The sequence below is a fragment of the Leguminivora glycinivorella genome, chromosome 8 (assembly GCF_023078275.1).
Source record: "Leguminivora glycinivorella isolate SPB_JAAS2020 chromosome 8, LegGlyc_1.1, whole genome shotgun sequence".
Lineage (NCBI taxonomy): Eukaryota > Metazoa > Arthropoda > Insecta > Lepidoptera > Tortricidae > Leguminivora > Leguminivora glycinivorella.
In genome coordinates, this window is record NC_062978.1 from 15,481,467 (window position 1) to 15,505,125 (window position 23,659).

The window sequence follows — 23,659 nt, forward strand, 5'->3', positions numbered from 1 at the left end:
TACCTATGCATATTTTTAACTTTATAAGTGTTAAGTAACATATCAGTCATGGTCACTTATGTTATTAGGTATAAATAATAAAATAATAATAAATATTATAGGACATTCTTACACAGATTGACTGAGACCCACGGTAAGCTCAAGAAGGCTTGTGTTGTGGGTACTTAGGCAACGATATATATAATATATAAATACTTATATACACATAGAAAACATCCATGACTCAGGAACAAATATCTGTGCTCATCACACAAATAAATGCCCTTACCGGGATTCGAACCCGGGACCGCGGCGTAGCAGGCAGGGTCACTACCGACTGCGCCAGACCGGTCGTCATGTAGGAATAAATACATTATTTATTAATCAAACCTTTTAATGATTTTTCTACTCCCGAACTGTTATTCGTCATTTACAGGATTGTGCGTATCGAAAAAACTGAAAACGCATTGTTTGGTTCTGTAATCATGGCAACGCATTGCATTAACGATACTGCGTGCGTGCGCGGGAAGGCTTTGGGCAGCTGTAGGCCTAGCACATGATGGCCGCGGGAGTATGTCGCCGCGAGATAGATGCCACGTCTTCTTCTAACTGTATTAATGACATAAGGACGGGTAGTCTATCATGTGCTAGGCCTACTGAGCTGACAGTGCAAACCTTTGCAATACAGGAAACAGTGTGAATTTCGCGAGAATTATTTAAAAAAACTATTAAAAACTAAGTGCATGGTCGTTGTAAAAGTATTGTATGCAATGGTGTTTAACTGACTCCAAAATACTCGTGGAAAGTACGCCACTCATATTTCTTGACCTCCTTTAAACGCCTGTTGAATAAAATACTATAAATTAACTATTAGAGTAATGATCATTTCTAGACACATATTTAAATTATCTGTGCTTTTTCAACAAAAAATCGTTACAAAAACCAAATAATCATCTTTAAAAAAAACAAACTACTTATCTAAAATATACAACAAAATATTTTTTTACGCTAAGAAATAGACTAAGTCATTTAAATTATGAATAACTCATGACTTGTACAAGAACAAAACCTAAAATATCTTTAACAAAATAATAAACTACCATTCAGTAAGTATTCAAAAATCAAACAATATTTTTATGCATACATTAACACGTCTTAATGTAATTAGTAATTATAAAAAAATAGTAGCTTATATTAGATTTTTATATAAACACGTACTTGTAAAAAATGTTTGCAAATTATAATAACGAATATGTATATTCATGACTTAAAATGTTCAATTTCGTACTGAATTTACCATTCATGTGCAAACATATACAATGGACTAAGTCATAACTTATTCAAACATAAATTAATATGAACAGTTATATTTTACAATATAGTGTCATGGTACTTACACCAAAAACGAACAATTTATGACCCGAATATAATTTAACAATAATGACTTATGTTTTATAACACGGGTCGTAGCATAAAACAACGAATAAAATATCATTTTGCAATAATCATTCAAGTCTCATAGTGGGTAACTATGTCATTTTTTGCGTTTTGCAAGAATGAGTCAAGTGTAAAAAAATCGTTGAGTCAACCCTCATAACACATTGTAATTTAAATATGTCTTCTGCCAATTACTATAATAAGTTAAGGTTCTTGACACATCAATGCAAAACAGGCAACACACGATATAGGATTTGTGTTAACCTATTTTTTTACTTTTGGGATAGTAAAAATTTTCAAAATGAAAAGGTCATTTTTGCAAATAGAAGTTTAAAAATCCAGCTATAACATGGCATTAAAATCTCATTTTTTTAGTTTTTGTGGGTTGACACATTATTGCTTATCACCATCCATTACTATTAGCTTATCGACTTTACCTCAATTAAACCCATATCTCACAGTCTGCTTCTACGCCACAAAGAATGCACATCGGTTTTTCGTCTTCGTAGAGTGTTGTCTCTTTCTTGCTTATGTGACGTTAATTGTCTCTTTCCAAAGACCGATGTGCATGACTTTTTGGCCATCTATGTACTTATTTAATACTAATTTATAAATACCTCTCCACCAAAAACAGCGATGGCAGTCGCTAACCCGACCCCCATTAGCATGTACGTCATCGATAGATCGCTGTTCCGCAGCTTACGGTCCTTGGACTGCAGATCAAGCGGACATATCTTTGTGCTAGGCAGGTCTCTATGTTCCAAGTACGTTACTATACCAGATTGTAGGAGATAGGTGAGGCTAGAAAAAAACATGCTCAGTCTCATCTTATAATAAACGTGGTATATTTTTTTCAGAAACTGAAACTGCTGAAACTTACACTGGATCAAATAATAACTTTAATTTGCTTTGTTTTGGAAAGGCGAAACCCCGTAACTTTTCCATAAAGGGATTTGGAGCGACGACATACGTGCATCTGGAAACAAAGTAAACATGTAGGTACTTCCGGTCCCATACCATCGGATGTCGTGTGTTGTATGTAGGCAAAGTGGCAACCCTAGCGTAAAAGTGACTAATGACAATCAAGTGCGGGTAGTTCGAAAAACTCGTACAGCTAGAAGATGTTGATACAACTCCCAGCCAGTCTACCCGTGACCACGGACGTAATGTCATGTCCGAAACGTCGGGTTAAATATAAACGTAAGTTTTACGCGATTAAGTCCCGTTTTAATTTTATAATATGAGTGAAGATCGTGTTAGTTTAAATCAATATAAATATGTAGTGTTAACATTTTCAATCATAATACTAAAGGAGTCCTTTCTTGGGTTAAATCGGCCCCTTCTACTATCGCCAAAAATTTTGTAGAACATAGTAGGTATTTTTTTTGTCAAATAGACATTGTCCAAGTTAGCCAAAGTTCATAATTTTTCATGTCAAAAAAATTAGGAAAAAGAAAACAAGAAAAAGTCGTTGATCATCATCAGACAGATTACTTGCCTCTTCACTTCCGGCACATTATCCTTGGTCTTCTTCAAGTAGTCTTCAAACATGAGATGGTCTATAGCTGTCTGTTCCTTTACCAGCACTGCTCCCCCAGTCACGTAGGGTAAGTACTGACGATCGCCGTTCACCAAGAGAAAACGAGCCCGTCCATTTGTTACCATTTTGCTTAGAAAATGCAGGTCTTCGTTTGACTAAAATAATAGACAGCAGCTATAGACGTGAAATTTTCGTGAGACATAAAGCAGGGTCATTATTCGCTTATCCGTCACTTGGGGTCAGCGCAGCATATCGTCCTCTTCCATACATCTCTTATCACCCGTCATCTCATCATTAACTTGCTTTCGTTTTAAATAATTTGACGACGGGTCTGGCCTAGCGCGTATTGAACCTGCCTGCTAAGCCGAATCCCGGTAAGGGCATTTATTTGTGTGATGAGCACAGCTATTTGTTCCTGAGTCATGGATGTTTTCTATGTATATAAGTATTTGTATATTATATATATCGTTGTCTGAGTACCCGCAACACAAACCTTCTTGAGCTTACCGTTGGGACTCAGTCAATCTGTGTAAGAATGTCCTACAATATTTATTTATTATTTATTTAATTTAAATAATACCTCTATTATCATCTCATAAAGAATGCTACTGAAATGAAAATGGCTGAAAATTGATATGAAAAACATTGCTTGGAGCTACTTACGTCATTGATAACGTATTGCACTGCGCTGCCCTCAGGAGCGACCCAGCGGTAGTTCTTCTTATACAGATCCTCAGGGTTTTCCACGTCCAGGGTGAACTTGGAGAGCGTGAGGAAAGCAGTCAGGTTGGCCGTGTAGAACGCCGACAGCAGGATTATGAACAGCCACCATGTTGTGAAGAGGATTCGAGTCGTATCTGTCCAATAGACACGTATGTATTAGTCAAATAAGTAGTCCATGAAGAAATTGTAGAAATTAAATAGACACTTTAAATTCCATTTCAATTTCTTGTCGGAGGGTAAATACAATACTTAGGTATGTAAAAGTAGGTCAAGCGCGGATCCAGCTTCGTGCCCAGGGGGGGGGAGGGTCACGTGGTAAAGGCCCAGGCCCCCCGGGGGGTCACGTGGTCTATTTGTATTCTAATGCAGGCTCCAGGGGGGGGGGGGTCATGACCCCCATGACCCCCCCTGGATCCGCGCATGAAGTAGGTGTGTATGTGTATTGTGTATACCTAATATGATTCTAATTCCTAAGCATATAAGAACAAAGACACGCAGGGCGCCTCGAAAGACTGTACGTGACACTGCAGAGCCGGTTAGTTCTGGTCTACGAGTCACAACACCGAGTAGGGCGCTCTACGTGTCTCGCCTGCACTCATGGCAGATGAGGTGGTGAACTACGTTCGCCGGAAGACTGGCTACACGCTGAGGGTGTAACATCTGCTACAGGACACCATCGCGAGCGCAGACTTCTGGTCGAAAGGTTTTTTTAATTGTTTTTTTGTTAAATATCTAAGTTTCGGGATGCATTGGTTTTACTGCAATGTCATGTAAACATGTTTTTACTTATAATTAAATAAGGTAAGATACGTATTTATATGCGATAAGAATAAGACAATCACTTGTAAGAGTTGTAAGGTATCCTCAAACTATTGATTTATATTATATTTTTATATTTTATTTATTTGGGGCATCAGCAGCAATCCAAGAAAAAACAAATGCTTATGTTAAAATACAACACAGAAAGTCAATAAAAGATGTCCATGTTTGCCTTGAATTTAACAAATTAGGTATATTGCTCATGCCCCATCTGACCCTTACCTAAGTGATTGTATTTTTCCGCTTCAAGGTAAAACAATAATTCATTTTTCCCCTCACTAGCTCGGAAACACGTGTTTTGTCCTTCAATACTAGCGGGTAAAAACGCATTTTATCCACTAGTGGGTAAAGTAATTTGACCTTGAATAAAGTCAAATTAACTGCTTTAAAATTGATAAAAGTGGGTGAATCTAGTAATAAAGATGATTTACCACCTGTGGAACTACTGGAAGCAGTGATAAACGCATTTTTTGCGCTGTAGTTTCCTCGCTATGGTGAGGGGAAAAGTTTTGTGTTACACTCGGGTGCAAATGTATTTTACTTCTCGTGTGTTAAAAAACTCGCAAGTTCAGGATTCTATTCTCGAACCACTCGCTTCGCTCGTGGTTCAACAATAGAATCCTTTCACTTGCTCGTTTTTCAATTTCACACTCAGCGTTAAAATACAACTTTGCCCCCTTGTATAACAAATAACTATTATTATTCAATCAATCACCCAGTATAATATATGGTCATAGCACTCATAGCATATATCATTAAAATCATTATTATTATATACATTTATTTATCCTACCCTTAGTAAATTTATTAACCGCGGGACAAGTTGACATTATAGATGCTTTACACCATGTAATGTTTACACTTTACAGAAAGCAAGGCATGAAAGTAAAGATAAATGATGTGTAAAGACTATAATTTCCCTTCATATTGAAACTAGATTTCGTCATTACTATCACGATCGCTACTAAGGTACACCTTATAAAAACACGCGGCGTCTGTCTGTGTCTGTTTGTTTGTATGATCGCCATAAACTCAAACACTACTGAACGGATTTTCATGCGGTTTTCACATATGAGTTGCGTGATTCTTGAGGAAGGTATAAATATAGGTCGGGTGGAGGAAATAGGACGATAGTTGCTAATCAAGTAGGAATAGTTATATCAAAGAGCAAAGAGCTTCAATCGAAAATACCCAATCCGTTTGAGATAGATGGTTATTATTGTCAACAAAGTCGGTATGTTGAAATTATTTATCTTTCATCGTTCTACAAAAAACGCTACGGTATGTCTATATCGATTAAGAAAAACTTACTATACCGGGGTGGGTTGCTTAGTCACTAGGTACATTATCCCATAGTATATAACCTAACCACAAAATTAAAATTTTGAAAAAACCCCCGACCGCGACATAGTAGACCGATTTTCATGAAACATGGCTAAGAACACTCCCGTCACTCAGCTTTCAGACAAAAAAAACTAAATGTAAATCGGTTCATCCGTTCGGGAGCTACGATGCCACAGACAGACACACATACAGACAGACAGACACGTCAAACTTATAACACCCCGTCGTTTTTGCGTCGGGGGTTAAAAACAAAGTTACTTCCCGCTGTCGGTCTCCATGTAGGTTTTCTTAGATATTTTTTTAATAGATAGAGTGATTCAAGAGAAAGGTTTATATGTAAGTATTATACCGTACGAAACCGGGTCGGGTCGGGTCGCTAGTTAAGTATAAATCCCGGTTGACGAAGTCACGTGACGTGTGACCGTGATATATGGATGTCCATTAGCGACGTATCGATACCATCAGTGCTGTCATTCGTCGATGCTTTAAAATAAACTATGTCACGAAAGGTAAATACCATTAAAGTGATTATGAAGGCACGTTTAAGACTTGAACGGAGTGAAAGCTTTTATAATTAAGTTTTTAGTTTCTTCGAAAAAGTTATAGACTTGTAGGGAATTAGGGGCACAAGTTAACTCCTAGATTTGTTTGAGATACCTACTCAAGCACATTGTCTATGTCTTTTTAACCCCTGATGCAAAAACGATGGGTCGTTATAAGTTTGACGTGTGTCCGTCTGTCTGTTTGTGTGTGTGTCTGTCTGTAGCATCTTAGCTCCCGAACGGATGAACCGATTCAGATTTAGTTTTTTTTTGTTTGAAAGTTGAAGTAATCAGGAGTGTCCTTAGCTATGGTTCATGAAAATCGGTCCACTAACTATGTCGGGATTTTTTTCAAAATTTTAATTTTGTGGTTAGGTTAATATTGTTATTATTAGCTTTTTAACTTCCTATATTAGTTACTTATATAGGGTACGGTTTATCTCCAGTACGTAGGTGCTTATAGGTATCGTATTCGTACATCAATCAGTAGGCATAGCACATGATGGCCGTGAGAGTATGTCGCCGCGAGATAGATCACACGTCTTCTTCTAACTGTATAAATGACATAAGGACGGGTAGTCTATCTCGCGGCGACATACTCCCGCGGCAATCATGTGCTAACCCTGCAGAGAAGAGAACATACAAGTCTTCAGTGAATACCGATAGTTACTTATGCGAAGAAAACTTCTGATTTGTAATAGATTTTCTTTATTCCACATCGCCATTTGCATAGCGAGAACAACTAAACTATGAGCCGGGGGCGAAATAGAGTCTTCTTAAATTCTATTCTTTAAATAGGTATATCATACATTCAAAAGGTAGAAAAAGAATTTCCACACATACATATGCTAACCACATTGAACGCCAGAACGTGAGTTGTCTGTTCGTAGGCGCTTTTCACTACATACCTACCCATTTTCGAATTTTATCGGCTACGCTCGTAGCGCGTAGCACACGCTGCGCTGGCACTGAAAATGCTAAGCTTTCCCTACAAGCTACACACTACCGAGACTACGCCTAGCTACGATATGCGCTACGCCACTACACATTACAAACTCACTCGCTTCTGGTGCCAATGTGGTCCCCTGTTTCAGCAAGGCTCCATACACGAACCAGAAACTGGGCGACAGCGAGATGTTTTTCTCTCCGTCTCTCACGAGCTTAGACCGCAAGTACGTGAGAAAAGTGATGCAGGGACCGTAAGAGAGTACGGCCGCCAATATTAGATACCTGCAAGAGATAAGTCAATTTTTAATAATGATTTGCTTTACTATGTATGTAATTGTCCTCGATATTTTGGTTCATAAGACTGATTGTTACTCTGTTATAAAAAAATGAAGTTGTTCTTAATTTATTTATAGTCAGTATCTTCAGGGTATTTAAATAAATGTAAACTAAATCTGCCTTCAAAAGGCTCCTTACGCCACAAAACATTACACGACAAAATAAGAAGGTAACAGAACCGCTTGGTTTTTGTATTTGGTTGCAAGTTATAACTACCCGAAAATGTACAATGTATCTTTGGGGGAGGCCTATGTCCAACAGTGGACGTCTTTCGGCTGATAAGATGAATATGATGACGATGAAAATGTACAAATTATTGTAGTAGATTTGTGAAGGTATTATGTCTGAGATTTGTGTAAGTGGATAGACCGACAGTGAGTCTGAGTTCGAACTTGGTGTTTAATTTACGTCCTTTACATGGCGCAGCCGGTAGGATCGACCAGTAGGGTCGGTTGTTTCGTTCTTTTAAATACCTAAAAGTACAGAAGTAAGTAAATATTTTGAGATACGGATTGTTGCAAGTAGGACGTAGCTGCAAGCAACAATAGCTGTCTCAAACAAAGCGGCTCTGCGTCAGTTTAATAACTTACTTCTTCAAACCTAAGAAGGATCTTGGCTTCTAAAACGAAAAACGCCACTTTTCCTACTCAGACTCTCTTTTACGACTCCTGTCAAACCTACCTACCAAAATTCATTGAACCTACCACACTTGAATTTCGAACGGGGCCAGGAGTCCGGACCCTGCGGCAGACTCCTTAGGCCGCTGCAGCATCATCATCCACACGCCTCTGTCCAGGATCGAAGAGAAATCCGCAAACTGCTGGTACTTGTATGCTATGGGTAAGAATGCTGCAGCCATGTCCACTTCCTGTGTACATTTTTAAAGTATTTTTTAACAAATTAATCTGCTGACTTAAGGCCTAATATCGTACTGCCTCGCACTTCGCTTTGAATCTACGTCCGATGATAAGATTTTTCATTTTTTAACATTACAAGTATAGAATCTCGATCTGTGTGCAAAACCCGCCTAGCATAAAACCATTATACTGTATTAGCCATGTCATGATAATTATGAATCTCCGTAAAATGTTAATCACAGGATGGTTCATAGCGCGTAGCAGCTTCAGAATAAGCGACAGAGAAAATCGGAACATCTACCGTTGCCGTAAGCTCGTATTGTATGCGTAACCTATTAATAGTAGTGCCGATTAATAGTATAGCTATATCGGAAGATCATCTTGACTAATAATTAATGCAGTTCTGCATCAGCAGCATTTTCCCTTAATTCATACTTTCTACGAAAACTCACACTTTTATATTGATTTAAACTAACACGATCTTCACTCATATTATTAAATTAAAACGGTTAAATTAAAATCCCAAAGTCCTTTCAACTGAACGTCTTTACTATAGCAGGAAAGTACGTGAAGCGATTGAAATCAGGAAACATCGTAATTTCAATCAAAATGAAGGGCAAGGGATTTCATCTTCGTGGAATCCAGTGATTGGCAAGTGTAAACGTGAGAAAACTTCCCGTCTCATACCATCGGATGTCGTGAGTGTTGTATGTAGGCAGGGTGGCAACCCTAGCGTAAAAGTGACTGATGACAATCAAGTGCGGGTAGTTCGAAAAACTCGTACAGCTAGAAGATGTTGATACAACTCCCAGCCAGTCTACCCGTGACCACGGACGTAATGTCATGTCCGAAACGTCGGGTTAAATATAAAACGTAAGACTCACACTTTTGTTGACCAATCCGATTAATGAGTCCTCCGTTCTGCCGTCAGGGCCAATTTCATAGTTTTTGGCCGGCGCGACCACATCAAAGGTGAAATTGAACCTTTCGCGCAGAATTTCCAAAACGACGAACGCAACGCCGCGCCCAGACAGCTTTCCATCATCTTCAGTGTGTACCCAGCTTAAAGGGTAATTCTGGAAACATCTCGAAGGGTGACATACTTACATATTAATCTCCTTATTCATAAACGTTCACTGAAGTTATCAAGCCGATAAAGTTCGTTTGTTCCTTTCTTTTATCACACCAATTCGTTGGAAAAGACAAACGAACTTTATCGGCTTGATAACTTTAGTGAACATTTAGGAATAAGGGGGTTAATATGTAAAATTTGATCTAAATGTGGAGTGTGGTGAGGAGCAGAATTAAGACGAAAGACAACATTACAACGCGTAAATTGCTAATGTTACTAAGCTCTACGCCGTAGCACACGTAGGGTTGCTAAATAGAAGCGCAAATTCGTACTTGAAAATTGGTGTCTTTGATTTTTAACCGCCGCCCCAAATCTCAAGGAAGGTGGTTCTCAATTCGTCTGTATGTTTTTTGTAATGTTTGTTCCATGATATCTCCGTGGTTACTGGACCGATTTTGAAATTTGGAAGTCAAGTTTTGTTAAGCTCGATTTCTTATAATCGGATATCGGATTCTTGAGGAATTGAGGAAACTCCTCAAACCTTAACAGTATACGTATATTCATTTGTGTTTCCATCAAATAATCAAAGTTTCACATTAAAATCAGTTTTGAAAAATACGACATTTCTACATAATCCAACATTCGCAAGTACCTTTCACCAGAACCACAAAAGCGGCGGTTTTTTTTCTTCAAAATTATTAATCACAAAATCTATGCTAAAATAACGTAAATAAAGGATATAAGTACCTACATATTTATCAAGCCAGGAATGAAAGGAGTCAAGTTAATACGTCACGTATGTAAGTCGCCTTTGGGGACGTTACCTACTTTCGAAGTTCGTCACTTAGTTCGTAAAATTATCAGCAATAATGTCGCATTAAATTACTACTACAATTGCAGTCGACTGCAGTAAGTAGGTATACGAGTAGGTACTAGTACTACGCCAATTCCTGGGAGGATCCCAGGTCCTCATAAGCCGTGGAAAAAGTCGGGTTAACGCAAGAAAGGTAATATAGGTAAACTTACATCGTAAGTGCCAATCTTCAAATGTTTACCATTAACATCTTCAGCGATCTCCAACAGTTCCTTTTTTTGCTTTGACAGTAGTGTTTCTAAAAAACATAATTAGTAACATAAGTCAACGCTTAATTAGTAGAATTCTGAATTTAATTTTCGTATTAAGGGTGCCGAAGGCTTTGGAACTAGAATAGAAAATAAATACATTCATAAACTCACGCCTATGTTTCCAAAAGGGGTAGGCAGAGCACATGAAATAATTAAAATTCCAGAGTGTCATTCTTAACAATTAAGAGGTTGAAAGAAAACGAAATTGTGATATTGCAGCGACAGGTACCCACATCACAATTCAAACCCATATTCCTCAGTCAATTTCTACAACATCCACAGGAGGAAAGGGGGTGGTGAAAATGTTAACCCGTCAATACATGGTCATCATCATCATCATGGAATACATGGTAATAATAGAAAATATAAATCTGTCTATTTCGAACTAGGTCCACTATTGTGGGTATGAAATACTTCTTACTGAAGTCTGAATAACTTTCGTCAAAAAAAGTAAATCGGGATTTTTTGACCCAATTAAAATGACCTACCTGTTATAGGATTATCGTAAACCGCTTCGCAAAAAGTAGCATTGCAAATAGATGAGATGATGAGTTCCAAGCCCGTCATATTTCAAAATAAGTGATTCAGCAACTTTTTACCCAGCAAGGGCTCGACGGACCATGGCACTAGCGGCAGAGGAAGTTTTTTTTATTTTTTTTTATTATCGTCACTTAATGGGTCAAAGCCAACTGGCCAGGGGCGTCAAATATCCAAAATACGCCTCTGAATGGATGGCCAGCGTCCGCGGACACTGGACGAGCGCTCAGGGCGGCATGGCGCGTAATATTGACCTTTGGTGTGCTTTGACCACGATTACGGTAGCTGTCACGCCATGCTCGGACGTCGAGCTTAATGGGGATAAGTAGAGCGTTTTAGTAAATTACGGTTCTAATTTATTATATTGCGTCTTTAGATAAAAAAAATACAAAAAAAAAATTCTGGCCAGGATTCAAACCCTGCGATGTGCCTGCGCTTATTAGACCGACCATAGAGACTGACTCTATTACGACGAAGCTACGCGCCGCCGATGGTCGGACGACGAAATTAACGATGATCATATTTTTCGTTTACTAATACGAAAGAAAAACGCATGAAAACACGAAAATTCGCGTCGGACCTAAGGCTAAGCTAGATCGATTTTTCACCCCCGAAAACTCCCACATAACAAATTTTAGCGAAAACGTTAGAGCGGTTTCCGAGATCGTCAGTACATGTATATTCGAGCAATTCTTGTAAATAAATAAATATACAAGAATTTCTCGTAAAGGTATAACATAAGATAAGATGAAATATCATCATATACAAAGCACATTATGGTTTTACTATAAAGTTATAAACCCTGTTTTCTATCTGAAGACTCTGAACTCTGAAGTTACTGGGGGGCCGTTGAAGATGTCTACGCGGAAGAAGCTACCACAATGTATATTACACTACCTAGTCTACCTATACTAATATGTTTTTGTGTAGGTAGTAGGTACCTATATATATATATTAGATCCCAGCGATAATTTATAGTCGGCGTTCTGTTTTAATTTTGAGGTGGCACTGGCACATATGTACATACATAGGTAGGTTACCTAACTAGTAGGAAACCTACTCGGTAGGTACTTTTAGATATTTAAAAAAAACAAAAAAAAATGTATCAGGTGTTACAAGATTTGTCGGCTAACCGACCAAATTCAAAACCAGGATCTGTCACTGAGCCACCTGTTTTTTTTTTCATTTACCCTCAACTGATAGTTTAAGGAGCCTTTTGAGGGTAGATTATATTTACATTTATTTCAACACCTAAAAATACAGACTATAGTATATTTACATCCTAATACCCACTGCGGAGACCAAACAAGAACCAAGGGCTTATTACATGTCCTGCATGTCCACACTAATGTTACCCTTATGTAAACGAGCAAAATCATCAACGTTGACATAATTACGTGCCTACATCGTCAATATTCTAATAATGGAACTAATGGGAGTGACAGCACGACTTGTCAATTTCAGTAATAACTGTAAATACAAAACCGTAACTAATGGCAAATAGGTAATAGCTGGTACTTCAAAGCGTGTCGTTAACTTAGGACAAATATTGTCAAATGTGATTTAATCTTGGGTTACGGTTATGGGAGTCTGGTAGATAATAATGGTAGTTGACAGGGCAAATATACTTCCAGTTACCGACGCACTTCGCCAGTACGAAAAAGTTAGCGAGTTTATGTATCTTGGGTCGTTGATAACCTGCAACGGTGGCAGCACTGACGAAATACGCCGTAGAGCCGGTATGGCGAAGAGTGCTATGGCTAACCTCGATAAAATTTGGAAGAGCAGAGGAATCCGACGTCAAACTAAAGTGCGATTGGTTCGAGCACTTGTCTTCTCGATATTTATGTATGGTGCCGAGACTTGGACCCTAAAAAGCTGTGACGTGGCTAAGATTGACGCTTTTGAGATGTGGTGCTGGCGAAGACTGCTACGTATACCTTGGACAGCTAGAAGAACTAACATCTCTGTTTTGGAAGAACTTAATATCACCACACGCCTCTCCAAAATATGCCAGGAGCGAACCCTTAGATTTTTCGGTCACATCATGAGATCACCAATGCATAATATGGAGAAGTGTATCATCTTGGGGCGAATGAATGGTAAACGCGCTTGGGGTGGGGCTCGTAAGAGATGGTCTGACTGTGTGAAGAAGTCGACTGGCGGCAGGGCAGCCTATACCGTGCAGTCCACATGGCTTATGACCGCGTTCAATGGAGACACGCTACTTGTGGTCGCGATCCTCAGCATTGAGGGAACGAGGAAGAAGATGGGAGTCTGGCCACGATTATTACAGAATCGAACACAGACCTACACTTACACATTACTTCGCCTTAATAATATGTATTAAATTTTATACACCATACTACACTAATGTAACTATAAAATTATGATGATGGACGGCGAAGGTATATAAATATTCCTCGGAACTTGTAGGCGTCGATAGGCTCCGGAGACTGCTTGCTGCTCGTATGTCACCAACGTACCTAGTAAAAAATAGGTCATATGTCATATTGAGCCAATTTCACTTCCCAAGGGCAATAGTCCCCACGCTGGCCCAATGCGGTTTAGGGACTTCACAGTTCACGTATACTTTTTAATTTTTGGCAGATGTATGGTTTCCTCGCGATATTTTTCTCCACTGATTATACTTATTCAATATACAGGGTGGAATAAAAAAAAAAAATTAAATTAAAATGACTTTATTTCGACCAACTGGGATCATACAATTTCGGTACACACATAAAATATCACAAATAATCACAATAAAATTAACAACAATAAATAACAATAAAATTTAAATTGCACAAATAAAATTAAACATTAAGGTTAGTGAGTAGGTACATAATTATCTTAAATCTACGTGTTAGTATTACTTAATTATATTTCATATGGAGCGCACTGCAGTGATTCAGACACGCCCCATCCAACCTGCTTGCAAACATTGCCAGGATGCTGTTGGTGCTGGCCTTCACCCTTCCGATCAGCGACGCGGCGCGTTTGCGCATGGTGGCAGAAAAGCTGTCTACTCGTGCCTCCGCGAACATTAACGATGCGCTGCAGTAGCGAGGCAGCCCCATCAGCACCCTGAAGGCATTGTTATATTGTACACGCAGGGCGCTGTACTGTTTCTGTGTGTAGTTCACCCACAGGCTACAAGTGTAAAATGAGGTACAAAATGCTCGGAATAAGGTTATCTTTACCGCACTTGAGCTACGCTGAAACCTGCGGGCAATCATGTTCGCTCGAACAGCCAGCGCCCTGCGCTCCCTTTCGACGTCGACATCGTCCTTGAGGTCAGAGGTGATGATATGCCCTAAGTATTTAAATTGATTGACTAGTATCAGTGGATTGCCATTCAGCTTTAAGGTTGGTACTTTTGGCAAACACTTCCCTCTAACTCCAAACACCATGAGCTCACTTTTCGAGGCATTGTACTTTAGCCCATGCGCAATAGCGTACCGCTCACAGGTCGCGATCAGTTTAGCGAGACCACAAGGTGACGCGCTCAGCAGCACCATATCATCAGCGTAGCTAATGTTATTTACGTTTATGCCTTCCACGTGGCATCCGATACGAGTACTGCTGAGCTCCTCAATTAGTGCGTTCACATATAAGTTGAAGAGCTTTGGTGAGGTCAAACCGCCCTGCCTGACCCCACACTGCAACCTATATGGTTCCGACAGCGCCCCTGCCCATCGAACGCTATTGACCTGTCCTCTATACCAGAATTTAAAAATGGATAAGAGTTCCTGAGGAACTTTCATAGTCCCTAATTTATCCCACAGTATATCGTATCTGACCAGGTCAAAAGCCTTCGATAGGTCCAGGAAACACGCATACACTGGTGTGTTTCGTTCAGTGTAGTACTTGACAGTCTGGTTTAGACACAGTATCGCACTTTCCGTTGAGAGTCCCGGCCGGAAACCAAACTGGTTATCGTGCAGCTGTACGTACTTATCTAACTGTGTATTAAGCAGACCGTCTAGCACTTTCGCTACAATTGTGGCCAGCGAGATCGGTCTGTAGTTTGTTTTATCCGATGTGTTTCCAGTTTTGTTTTTTACAATTGGTACTACTATTGTTTTCATAAGCTCAGTCGGCAAATAAGAGTGTCCCAGGCACAACGTGAACAGCAAAGCCAGAACACGAGGTAAATGAGGGCCAGCATGTTGTAGATGTTCGAGGCTGAGCCCATCATGGCCCGGGGACTTGCCTTTAGACATGTTCTTTATAACCATAGCTACATCCTGAGCTGTTATCTCTACGCCTGCAGTAAAAGGCTCACTGGTCTCATCCTCGAGCTCCGAACATGAAGGCCCCAATGGCGATTCAACTAAGAAGTGCTGTTTAAACATGTTAGCTATTTGAATGGGATCACTAACTCCATCGATGCTCACGGGAAGACCCGGTTTGGTACTCATACTGTTTGTACATTTCCAGAACTGTTTAAAATCCTTTTTCGTGTGCAACGATGCCAATTTATCAAATTTAATTTGCTAAATTGGCATCGTTGCACACGAAAAACTTGCGAATAAAAAGGACCGTTCAAACTTTGCATAGTGACTTTTGAGGTCATAATGAACAACTTTTATTATGGGACCAATGCTGAAATCGCAAAAACATTTTAGCTGTTCCATACATTTCGACTGTCATGATGCCGCTCATTGCTATGGAACAGCCACATTTTATATTCTATTTCCCTCTAGTGGCTGAATGGGAATGCCCTTACGGCACAGTCACATAGTGCGAATAAAAAAAATCAAACGTCAAGTTGACATAACAACCAAACTTTGAGGTTATAATTTCCTGAACAAACTAAAAAAAAAAAACAAGCTTACGAGTTTTTGTAATATAATTTTGAAAATGAGGGAATCTTTTTTGTCTAACTGTGAAAAGAGCTTTTTACAAAGAATTATTTCAGAAGGGCATGTATGTTTCTACACATCAGACAAAGTAGTTACTAGTTTTTCAATTATTCATGAACATTTGAAACTTATTTACTATTTATTTATTACAGCGCCTCGATGGAAGAAGTTATAATGAAAGCAGAAATGTGGATATAGCTTTTGGCTCACAATACGGCAGTTGTATTGTATCTCTGGGCGACACAAAGTAAGTTCTAGAAAATAGGGGTTCTATTATTTTGATTGTTAACTGCAAATATTTTTCATCGCTTTCTTTCTTTCTAGAGTGCTAGCGCAAGTTTCGTGTGAAGTGGTGCAACCCAAGGCAACAAGGCCAAATGAGGGTATCTTGTACATAAATGTGGAGTTGGGCCCTATGGCTGCCCCGCAGTTTGAAGCCAACCGCCAGACAGACCTTTCTGTGTACCTGAATAGGCTGCTTGAGAAATGCTATAAGGACTCAAAATGTATTGATTTGGAAACACTGTGCATTGTCGCAGAAGAAAAGGTACAACAATAATAACTAATCCATACTAATATTATAAATGGGAAAGTGTGTGTGTCTGTTTGTTTGTCCGCCTTTCACGGCAATACGGAGCGATGAGTTGTCGTGATTTTTTAAGTGGAGATAGTTGAAAGGATGGAGAGTGACATAGGCTACGTTTTGTCCCTTTCTGACGCAAAAGCTAGTTTTCACATAAATATATATATATTTTCCTCTGTTTGGAAGTAAGGAAAGATCGTTACCACAGGGTGTCACCCAAAATAGTATCATTGTAAAAAGTAATACCCTATTTGGCAGGGGTTGGCAAAACTTTTAAAATGAACAGTTACTGCAGATATCAATGTTAGGAAATTCAGAGTCACAAGTGTCTTTCTAATTGACGAAAGAAACCACTCTTAAAGGTTAGACTTGAAGACACACTATTATACATTGAAAGAGCCACATGTAGCTCCCAAGCCACAGTTTGAGGACCCCTGATCTATGGGGTAGATCCCAATCTCGGAATATTTAGATTTGCCATTGATGCGCACAACATAGAACCAACATAAGATCTTCACTGTACAGAAGTGACCTGTGGAAAGTGGTTCTTAACCAGATTATTTGAGAGTATTTTTTTACAAAATACCTATGCATGATTAATGTGGTTTAAGACTATTTAGAGCAAGGTTTTAGTGTGCTGTTGTACAAAATCCACCATGTTTTTGGTTTATGATACTGTTAATAACAAAATTGTCTATTTTTTGTAAGGTGCCAATGGTGCCACCATAGCCCACTGGCTATGGTGGCACCATTGGCACTTCAGTTCTCTGTCTCTCTCTTTAGCCCATCTCTGCCCTTCATTTCATGTGAAAACACTGTGCATCCATCTCTGCCCTTCAACATGCGCCACTCATCCTGCTTTTTTTCCATTGGCTAGTCACATGATACTAATTTTTTTATTGTAAACATTTCAGGTTTGGTCACTACGAGTGGACATAAAAGTCTTAAACCATTCCGGAAACCTCATAGAATGTGCCAGTATAGCAGCTCTCACTGCACTCGCTCATTTCAAGAGACCTGATGTCACTCGCAACGGAGATGCTGTCACTATACACACTATGTCTGAAAAGGATCCCATACCCACTGTGCTTTATCATTACCCAGTTTGTCTGACATTCGCTATATTTAGTAATGAGTAAGTATTGATTTGAATAGTTTTTTTGCGACTTTGGGGTTGGTCCCATAATAAAAGTTGTTCAGTATGAGATACATAATCAGTAATAACCCTGTAAATTAATGTAAGTAATTGAGATATCTGAATACAATTCAAAACTATCCATCTGAGATACTAGGTAAAACTGGCCAAAGGCCAAAAATGAGATGGCGCAAAAGACCAGTGGCCCAAGGCCATCTCGTCTTTTGCGACAGACCTTTCGAGAAACGGGCCCCTGGAGTCATTTTGTGGCCATTGGCTTCGCAAGCACAAAGCCATGACGAGTGTCGAAAAACAAGGAAGGCCTTTGCCCAGCAGTGGGACATATTATAGGCTATAAAAAAAAAGGTAAAACACAAAATATTGTTTCAATACCCATTTTCTTCTTCCAGCATACTAATATCAGATCCCAGTCTAATAGAAGAGTCAGTATGCACAAGCAGCACAGACGAAGGCATCAACACCGGCGGCGGCCTGCTAGTTATAGGCATGAACCAATACAAGGAGCTCTGCTTACTAGACCTCACAGGGGCCGCCATATATAACTCCAACTTAGTACACAAAGCCATCTTAAGCGCAGCCAATAGGAGTAAAGACGTTGTTGATATGATCAAGAGTTGTATTGTTAGCGATGATACAAAGAGGTATGATTTTTGAAGGATGTAACTACTTTTGTCTTTAAGGTTTTCGGTAGATATATCCACAGACTATAATAGAGCCATTGAATTTTGAATAAACCGCCACATAGTGGACCGATTTCCATGAATACTCCCGCCTAATTTACCTTCAAACAAAAATCGGTTCATACGTTCGGGAGACATGTCAAGCTTATAACACCCCGTCGTATTTGCGTCGGGGGTCAAAAATAGAAATTATAAAAAAGTGCAACAGAGAAATTTTGACTTTTCAAACTTCTTTCTGTTCTGCTGTCTTTGATGTTCAATGTAATCTTTTAGAATCGTTACCATAATCATTGCATTCGTCGGCAATTTGAATAGAAGGACCCATCAATAAAAAGTATTCCGCTGGTACTGTGTAGCCGAGAAGCAGTCTTAACTTTTTAAATTCACTACTTTCAGGCAAAAACGCGTGAGAATAAACTTCTCAGACATAATAACGAGCGAGCACATGCTGTCGCTAAGCCGACGCGACGTTAGCATCCGTCTCAAGCATTACAACGTGGACGACGTGCAAGACGAAGAGATGGAGGAAATGGAGAGCGACGGCGTGGAGGAAGTGGAACCCAGCAAATATGATGGTGGGTATTATACAAGCAAACATTTCAAAAGTAAAGGTATCCATTTCAAATACGATGGCCCGATAGCACTTGAGACGGTCATTAGGCGTTAACAATAGGATTACTGAAAACAAAAGATACCTGGGCCATTTTTTTTTTCCAAGTTGTCCACCCCACTTTTTATTGGATTTGGAAATTTTTATGTGGTTTCCATTCAGAATCGCGAGCTCTTTCAATTCTAATAGGAGAAAAAAAGTGTCCCAAGCTCCCAAGGTTTTTACCTCATTCCGTTACCATTTTTTCATACATTTTATATGGCGGTAACGGAATGGAATGTTTGAAAAATGTATTGAAATCTTGGGATATTTTTTTCTCCCATCAGGATCGAAAGACCTCGCGATTCTGAGTATTAATCGCGTAGAAAATACCCATGTAACAAAAAAATTGCCCACCTGACCAGACTCTTTTTTGGCGTGGTATTTTACACGAACTTTCATATTGTTTTCGCTTTTGTTGTATGCAGTATGCAATGCACCGACGCGTGCCCATTTGAAGTGCTCCTAATTAGATAACAAAAGACAAACACTATAAACTCTTTCGTTGAACTTCAAAAACTATATATACGAGTAGCACAGTATATTGTGAATAAATAATATGAATATGAATATATAATAAAGAGTACTATGGTACAGTATGACCACTCCCGCTCCCCACTGAAAGTTCCGCCCGCCCCCTCTCGGTTACCTAATAGTTACCGCCTGTCAAAACCGCGAACAGTCGACCTGTCATATTTCACTCATACAAGCATAGTACGCGTTCACCTACACGAGCTTAGACTGTGTGCTAGGAACGCGCCTCTTTCATATATTTGATCGCCACTGTCCGATGTGTGAATATAGTGTCTTCGTAATTGAAATGGAATCGCGTATACCTACGCCCTTGGGTAACTCTGTATTCGGCTTCATGGACACTACGAATGGTGCCAGGGGTATCATGCAATTCGTGCAGACCATGCCATCTTACGCAACTAGTTGCCATAAAACACTGAGACATACCAAAAGAGAATTTTTGGTCAGAATTACTTATATGTGTGACCGTAAATTTCAGCTATCATTTTACATCTATGCACCCGGCTCAAAGCCTGTTTTTACGAAGTAATGTACTTTTTAACCGACTTCAAAAAAGGAGGAGGTTCTCAATTCGACTGAATGTTTTATTTTTTATTTTTTTGTATGTATGTTACTCGATATCTCCGAGAATTGTGGACCGATTTTCAAAATTTTTTTTTTGATCGAACGGGTATAACCCCGAGATGGTCCCATTGGCACCAAGTCAGGGTCTGATGATGGGATCCTGGAGAAATCGAGGGAACTCTTCAAATGTTATAGGCACATGTAATGTTTTTAGTGTATTTTTCAAAGGTAAACCAGTATTTACGCCTGATGGTAATAATTTTATGTGGCTGAGCTGATGATGGAAGGTCAACTCCTCAATGGTTAGGAGTTAAAGGATAATTCTTTCACTAGTGTACATATATTCGGACTGATACATATAATATCAATAGGAACCACTAAAAATCAACAAATAAATAAACTTTTTTAACAAAAAATAAAACCGCCTTCAAAAATAAGCGCGTTACAAAACACGGAGAAACTAAAAAGCAAAAAATAATAAACCTTTGAATTCAGATTTCTTATCGTATTGCAATAATCTAAACATCCAAATTATAAACAAATCAATTATTTTTGGAGTCGGTGCCAGCCTGCGTATGGTTGGGTGGGGCAAACAGGCAATAGCAAGGAGACGAACAGGTCTGGTACCGACTACAAAAATAATTGATTTGTTTATAATTTGGATGTTTAGATTATTGCAATACGATAAGAAATCTGAATTCAAAGGTTTATTATTTTTTGCTTTTTAGTTTCTCCGTGTTTTGTAACGCGCTTATTTTTGAAGGCGGTTTTATTTTTATGTGAACAAGCTATTTCCGCGTGTAGTATAGGGCAGCAAGTTTAAAATAGTACTGTCTGTACTACAATGGCAACAAGCCTAACCTTACCTTTCGTATGCGCCTGTCAAAAAATTGGCATTAATATATTGGTCATAATGCGACTTTCGTTCCGGAGGTCGCGGGTTCGAACCCCGGTTCGCACCAATGAGTTTTTCGGAATTTATGTGCGAAATGTCATCTGATATTTTGCCAGTCGCATTTCGGTGAAGGAAAACATCGTGAGATTCGTGAGGAAACCGGACTAATTCCAATAAGGTCTAGTTTACTCTTCGGGTTGGAAGGTCAGATGGCAGTCGCTTTCGTAAAAACTAGTGCCTACGCCGAATCTTGGGATTAGTTGTCAAAGCGGACGCCAGGCTCCCATGAGCTGTGGCAAATGCCGGGTTAACGCAAGGAGGATGATGATGAATAAATACATGTTAAAGTTGAAACAATATGGAGCCGATTTGCTCTTAAGCATACGAGAGGTTAAGGGGCATATTTGACTATTTTTAAATGTCAAAGACATTGCATCTCAAATCATGCTAGAGATATATCAGGTGAAATTCACTAGCACAAGCCAAAATCTCTGCAACTTCACAACACGGTCTAATTACTTTCTTTTAAAAATTAGTTAATTTTATTTTTAACTAGCTTTTGCCCGCGGCTTCGCTCGCGTTAGAAAGAGACAAGTAGCCTATGTCACTCTCCATCCTTTCAACTATCTCCACTTAAAAAATCACGTCAATTCGTCGCTCGGTTTTGCCGTGAAAGACAGACAAACAGACACACACACTTTCCCATTTATAATATTAGTATGGATGTCCAAAATTTTCTGTGGGACTGCACAAGCAATGCACATTATGTGATTGTTTTCAAAATGAAGTTTGACTAATCAGTCACCACAAATCAAATATACACCATTCGGCTCTCAAACTCAGCACAACACAATGTTTCAATCAATTCAATGTTTCAATTGTGTTCAAAATGTTGTTGTTGCAATAGTCTTTTCTACTAGTAACTCTTATTTTCAATTTTTTCAGTGGTTTCATCAGTGCCTCAAACTGCGGAAGTTGTATCTAAGAAGAGTACATCAGGATGGGTGGAGGTTTCATCGGAATCAGAAGAAGACTGTACTGTAGTAGAGTAATAGTCATGTATGTTACATAAAATGTAATAAAATTGCATTTTACAATTTACTGTTATTATCTCTTAACAGCACTATATTATTAGCATTGCATTTCCCTCATAAATTAACAATCATACATAACACTTTGACACTGCAAGGGTAGTATAATACAATAATATCGGCTAATTATACTACATGGAAATAAATATTACTCAATAATGAAGTGAATCACATCATATGATGCTTACAGATTCATAGAATAATTAATACATTTATAAGTTCATTTATTGACAATAATTTCATTATTTAAAATGTCACGCAAAAATAAAAAGAAAGATTAGTAAACATCACACATTGATTTTCATTCTTAATATTTCCCAATACATTCTGTCTTGATACAAGAAAACAGTTGCGTTATACTTTATACTGCAATCAAATATAATATCCAATTACCAAGACCAAATTACAAAACAATTCTGTATCAAAGTGTATAAACCTAAGGTATGCAATCATCATGAACTATGTTGTGTGTTATGATTGGTACATTTTATAGATTTACTAACATTTATAACACATATTTTTTCAAATAAAATTAAAGCTTGTTCTTACAAAGATTGACTGAGTACCTGAACTGTTTAAAAGAAATGTTATGATTGTGTTAATACAAAACATATTTATAATACTGTTAGTTGCGGTTACATAAATAAATACAGCTCAGGCAGGTTTCAAATTAATTTCTTAAATAAAAGGTACTCCCAGTATTCTAATTTTGAACGAAAAAAAAGTAAAAGGAAAAAGTATCTGTGCAACTGCAAGGTTTGTCGGTATTTACGCCGAAACTGAACCTTTGGTTGGACACCCTATTACTGTTTATGGTGCAGTATGGCTATGGACAGAACCAAAACAATATATCAAACATAGTGTTCATGTATGCAGCATACTCAAAGAGTCGAGCGAAGTACGACTTACGCGATTCAAATCCGGACGCCAAAGGCACCCTCATATTTAATGAGTCAGACAAAGCCCAATGTTTATTAGGGTGGAGCGAAAAAACACTTTTCTGGAATTAGCAAACCTAATAGTTATCAATCAATGCCCCTTAGTCTATAAAGCCTTTGTGCAAATTTTCAGCTTTTTAAATCAACATCTTCTGCCTCCGCATTTTGTTTGAAATTTTGAAAATCTCATACAAACCTGAAAATTCAACTTTTAGATAAAAAATGTTTTTCGGCAGTATTATGTTCAGTATACATTATTGATACATATTATTACAAGAAACTACCAAAATTGCGAAAATAGCGTTAAAAATCGCCAATTTTCAGTATTTTAGCGGCTATTTTGGCGAATGTACTGAAACTAGACAAACTTTGGCGATTCTTGACGCTATTTTCGCAACTTTTTGTAGTTTCTCATAATGATAGGTATCCATAACATATACTA

General features: G+C 38.6%; 2 protein-coding genes across 3 annotated transcripts in view; one reads left to right on the forward strand and one right to left on the reverse strand.

Moving 5' to 3' along the window:
* LOC125228545 (glutamate receptor ionotropic, delta-2) overlaps positions 1–23,659 on the reverse strand; it is a 33,979-nt gene that overhangs the window by 2,409 nt on the left and 7,911 nt on the right. Inside the window, exons 1-9 of one of the 2 annotated variants that reach the window (XM_048133147.1) lie at positions 11,211–11,496; positions 10,624–10,709; positions 9,410–9,601; positions 8,373–8,536; positions 7,445–7,614; positions 3,620–3,813; positions 2,915–3,111; positions 2,297–2,392; positions 2,034–2,217 (exon numbers count right to left, since the gene is read on the reverse strand). In XM_048133147.1, coding sequence (XP_047989104.1) covers positions 2,034–2,217; positions 2,297–2,392; positions 2,915–3,111; positions 3,620–3,813; positions 7,445–7,614; positions 8,373–8,536; positions 9,410–9,601; positions 10,624–10,709; positions 11,211–11,289 — 1,362 coding nt within the window. In that variant the 5' untranslated portion in view covers positions 11,290–11,496. Of the gene's footprint in view, positions 1–2,033; positions 2,218–2,296; positions 2,393–2,914; positions 3,112–3,619; positions 3,814–7,444; positions 7,615–8,372; positions 8,537–9,409; positions 9,602–10,623; positions 10,710–11,210; positions 11,497–23,659 lie in introns of those variants that run through there. The other variant, XM_048133148.1, reaches the window with a different exon arrangement.
* Positions 16,057–23,073, forward strand: LOC125228547 (exosome complex component RRP45). The gene is made up of 7 exons (XM_048133154.1): positions 16,057–16,191; positions 16,280–16,374; positions 16,452–16,674; positions 17,625–17,845; positions 18,256–18,507; positions 18,943–19,121; positions 22,134–23,073. Exons 1-7 carry the CDS (start codon positions 16,126–16,128, stop codon positions 22,238–22,240), a joined length of 1,143 nt encoding a protein of 380 aa, XP_047989111.1. The 5' UTR covers positions 16,057–16,125; the 3' UTR covers positions 22,241–23,073.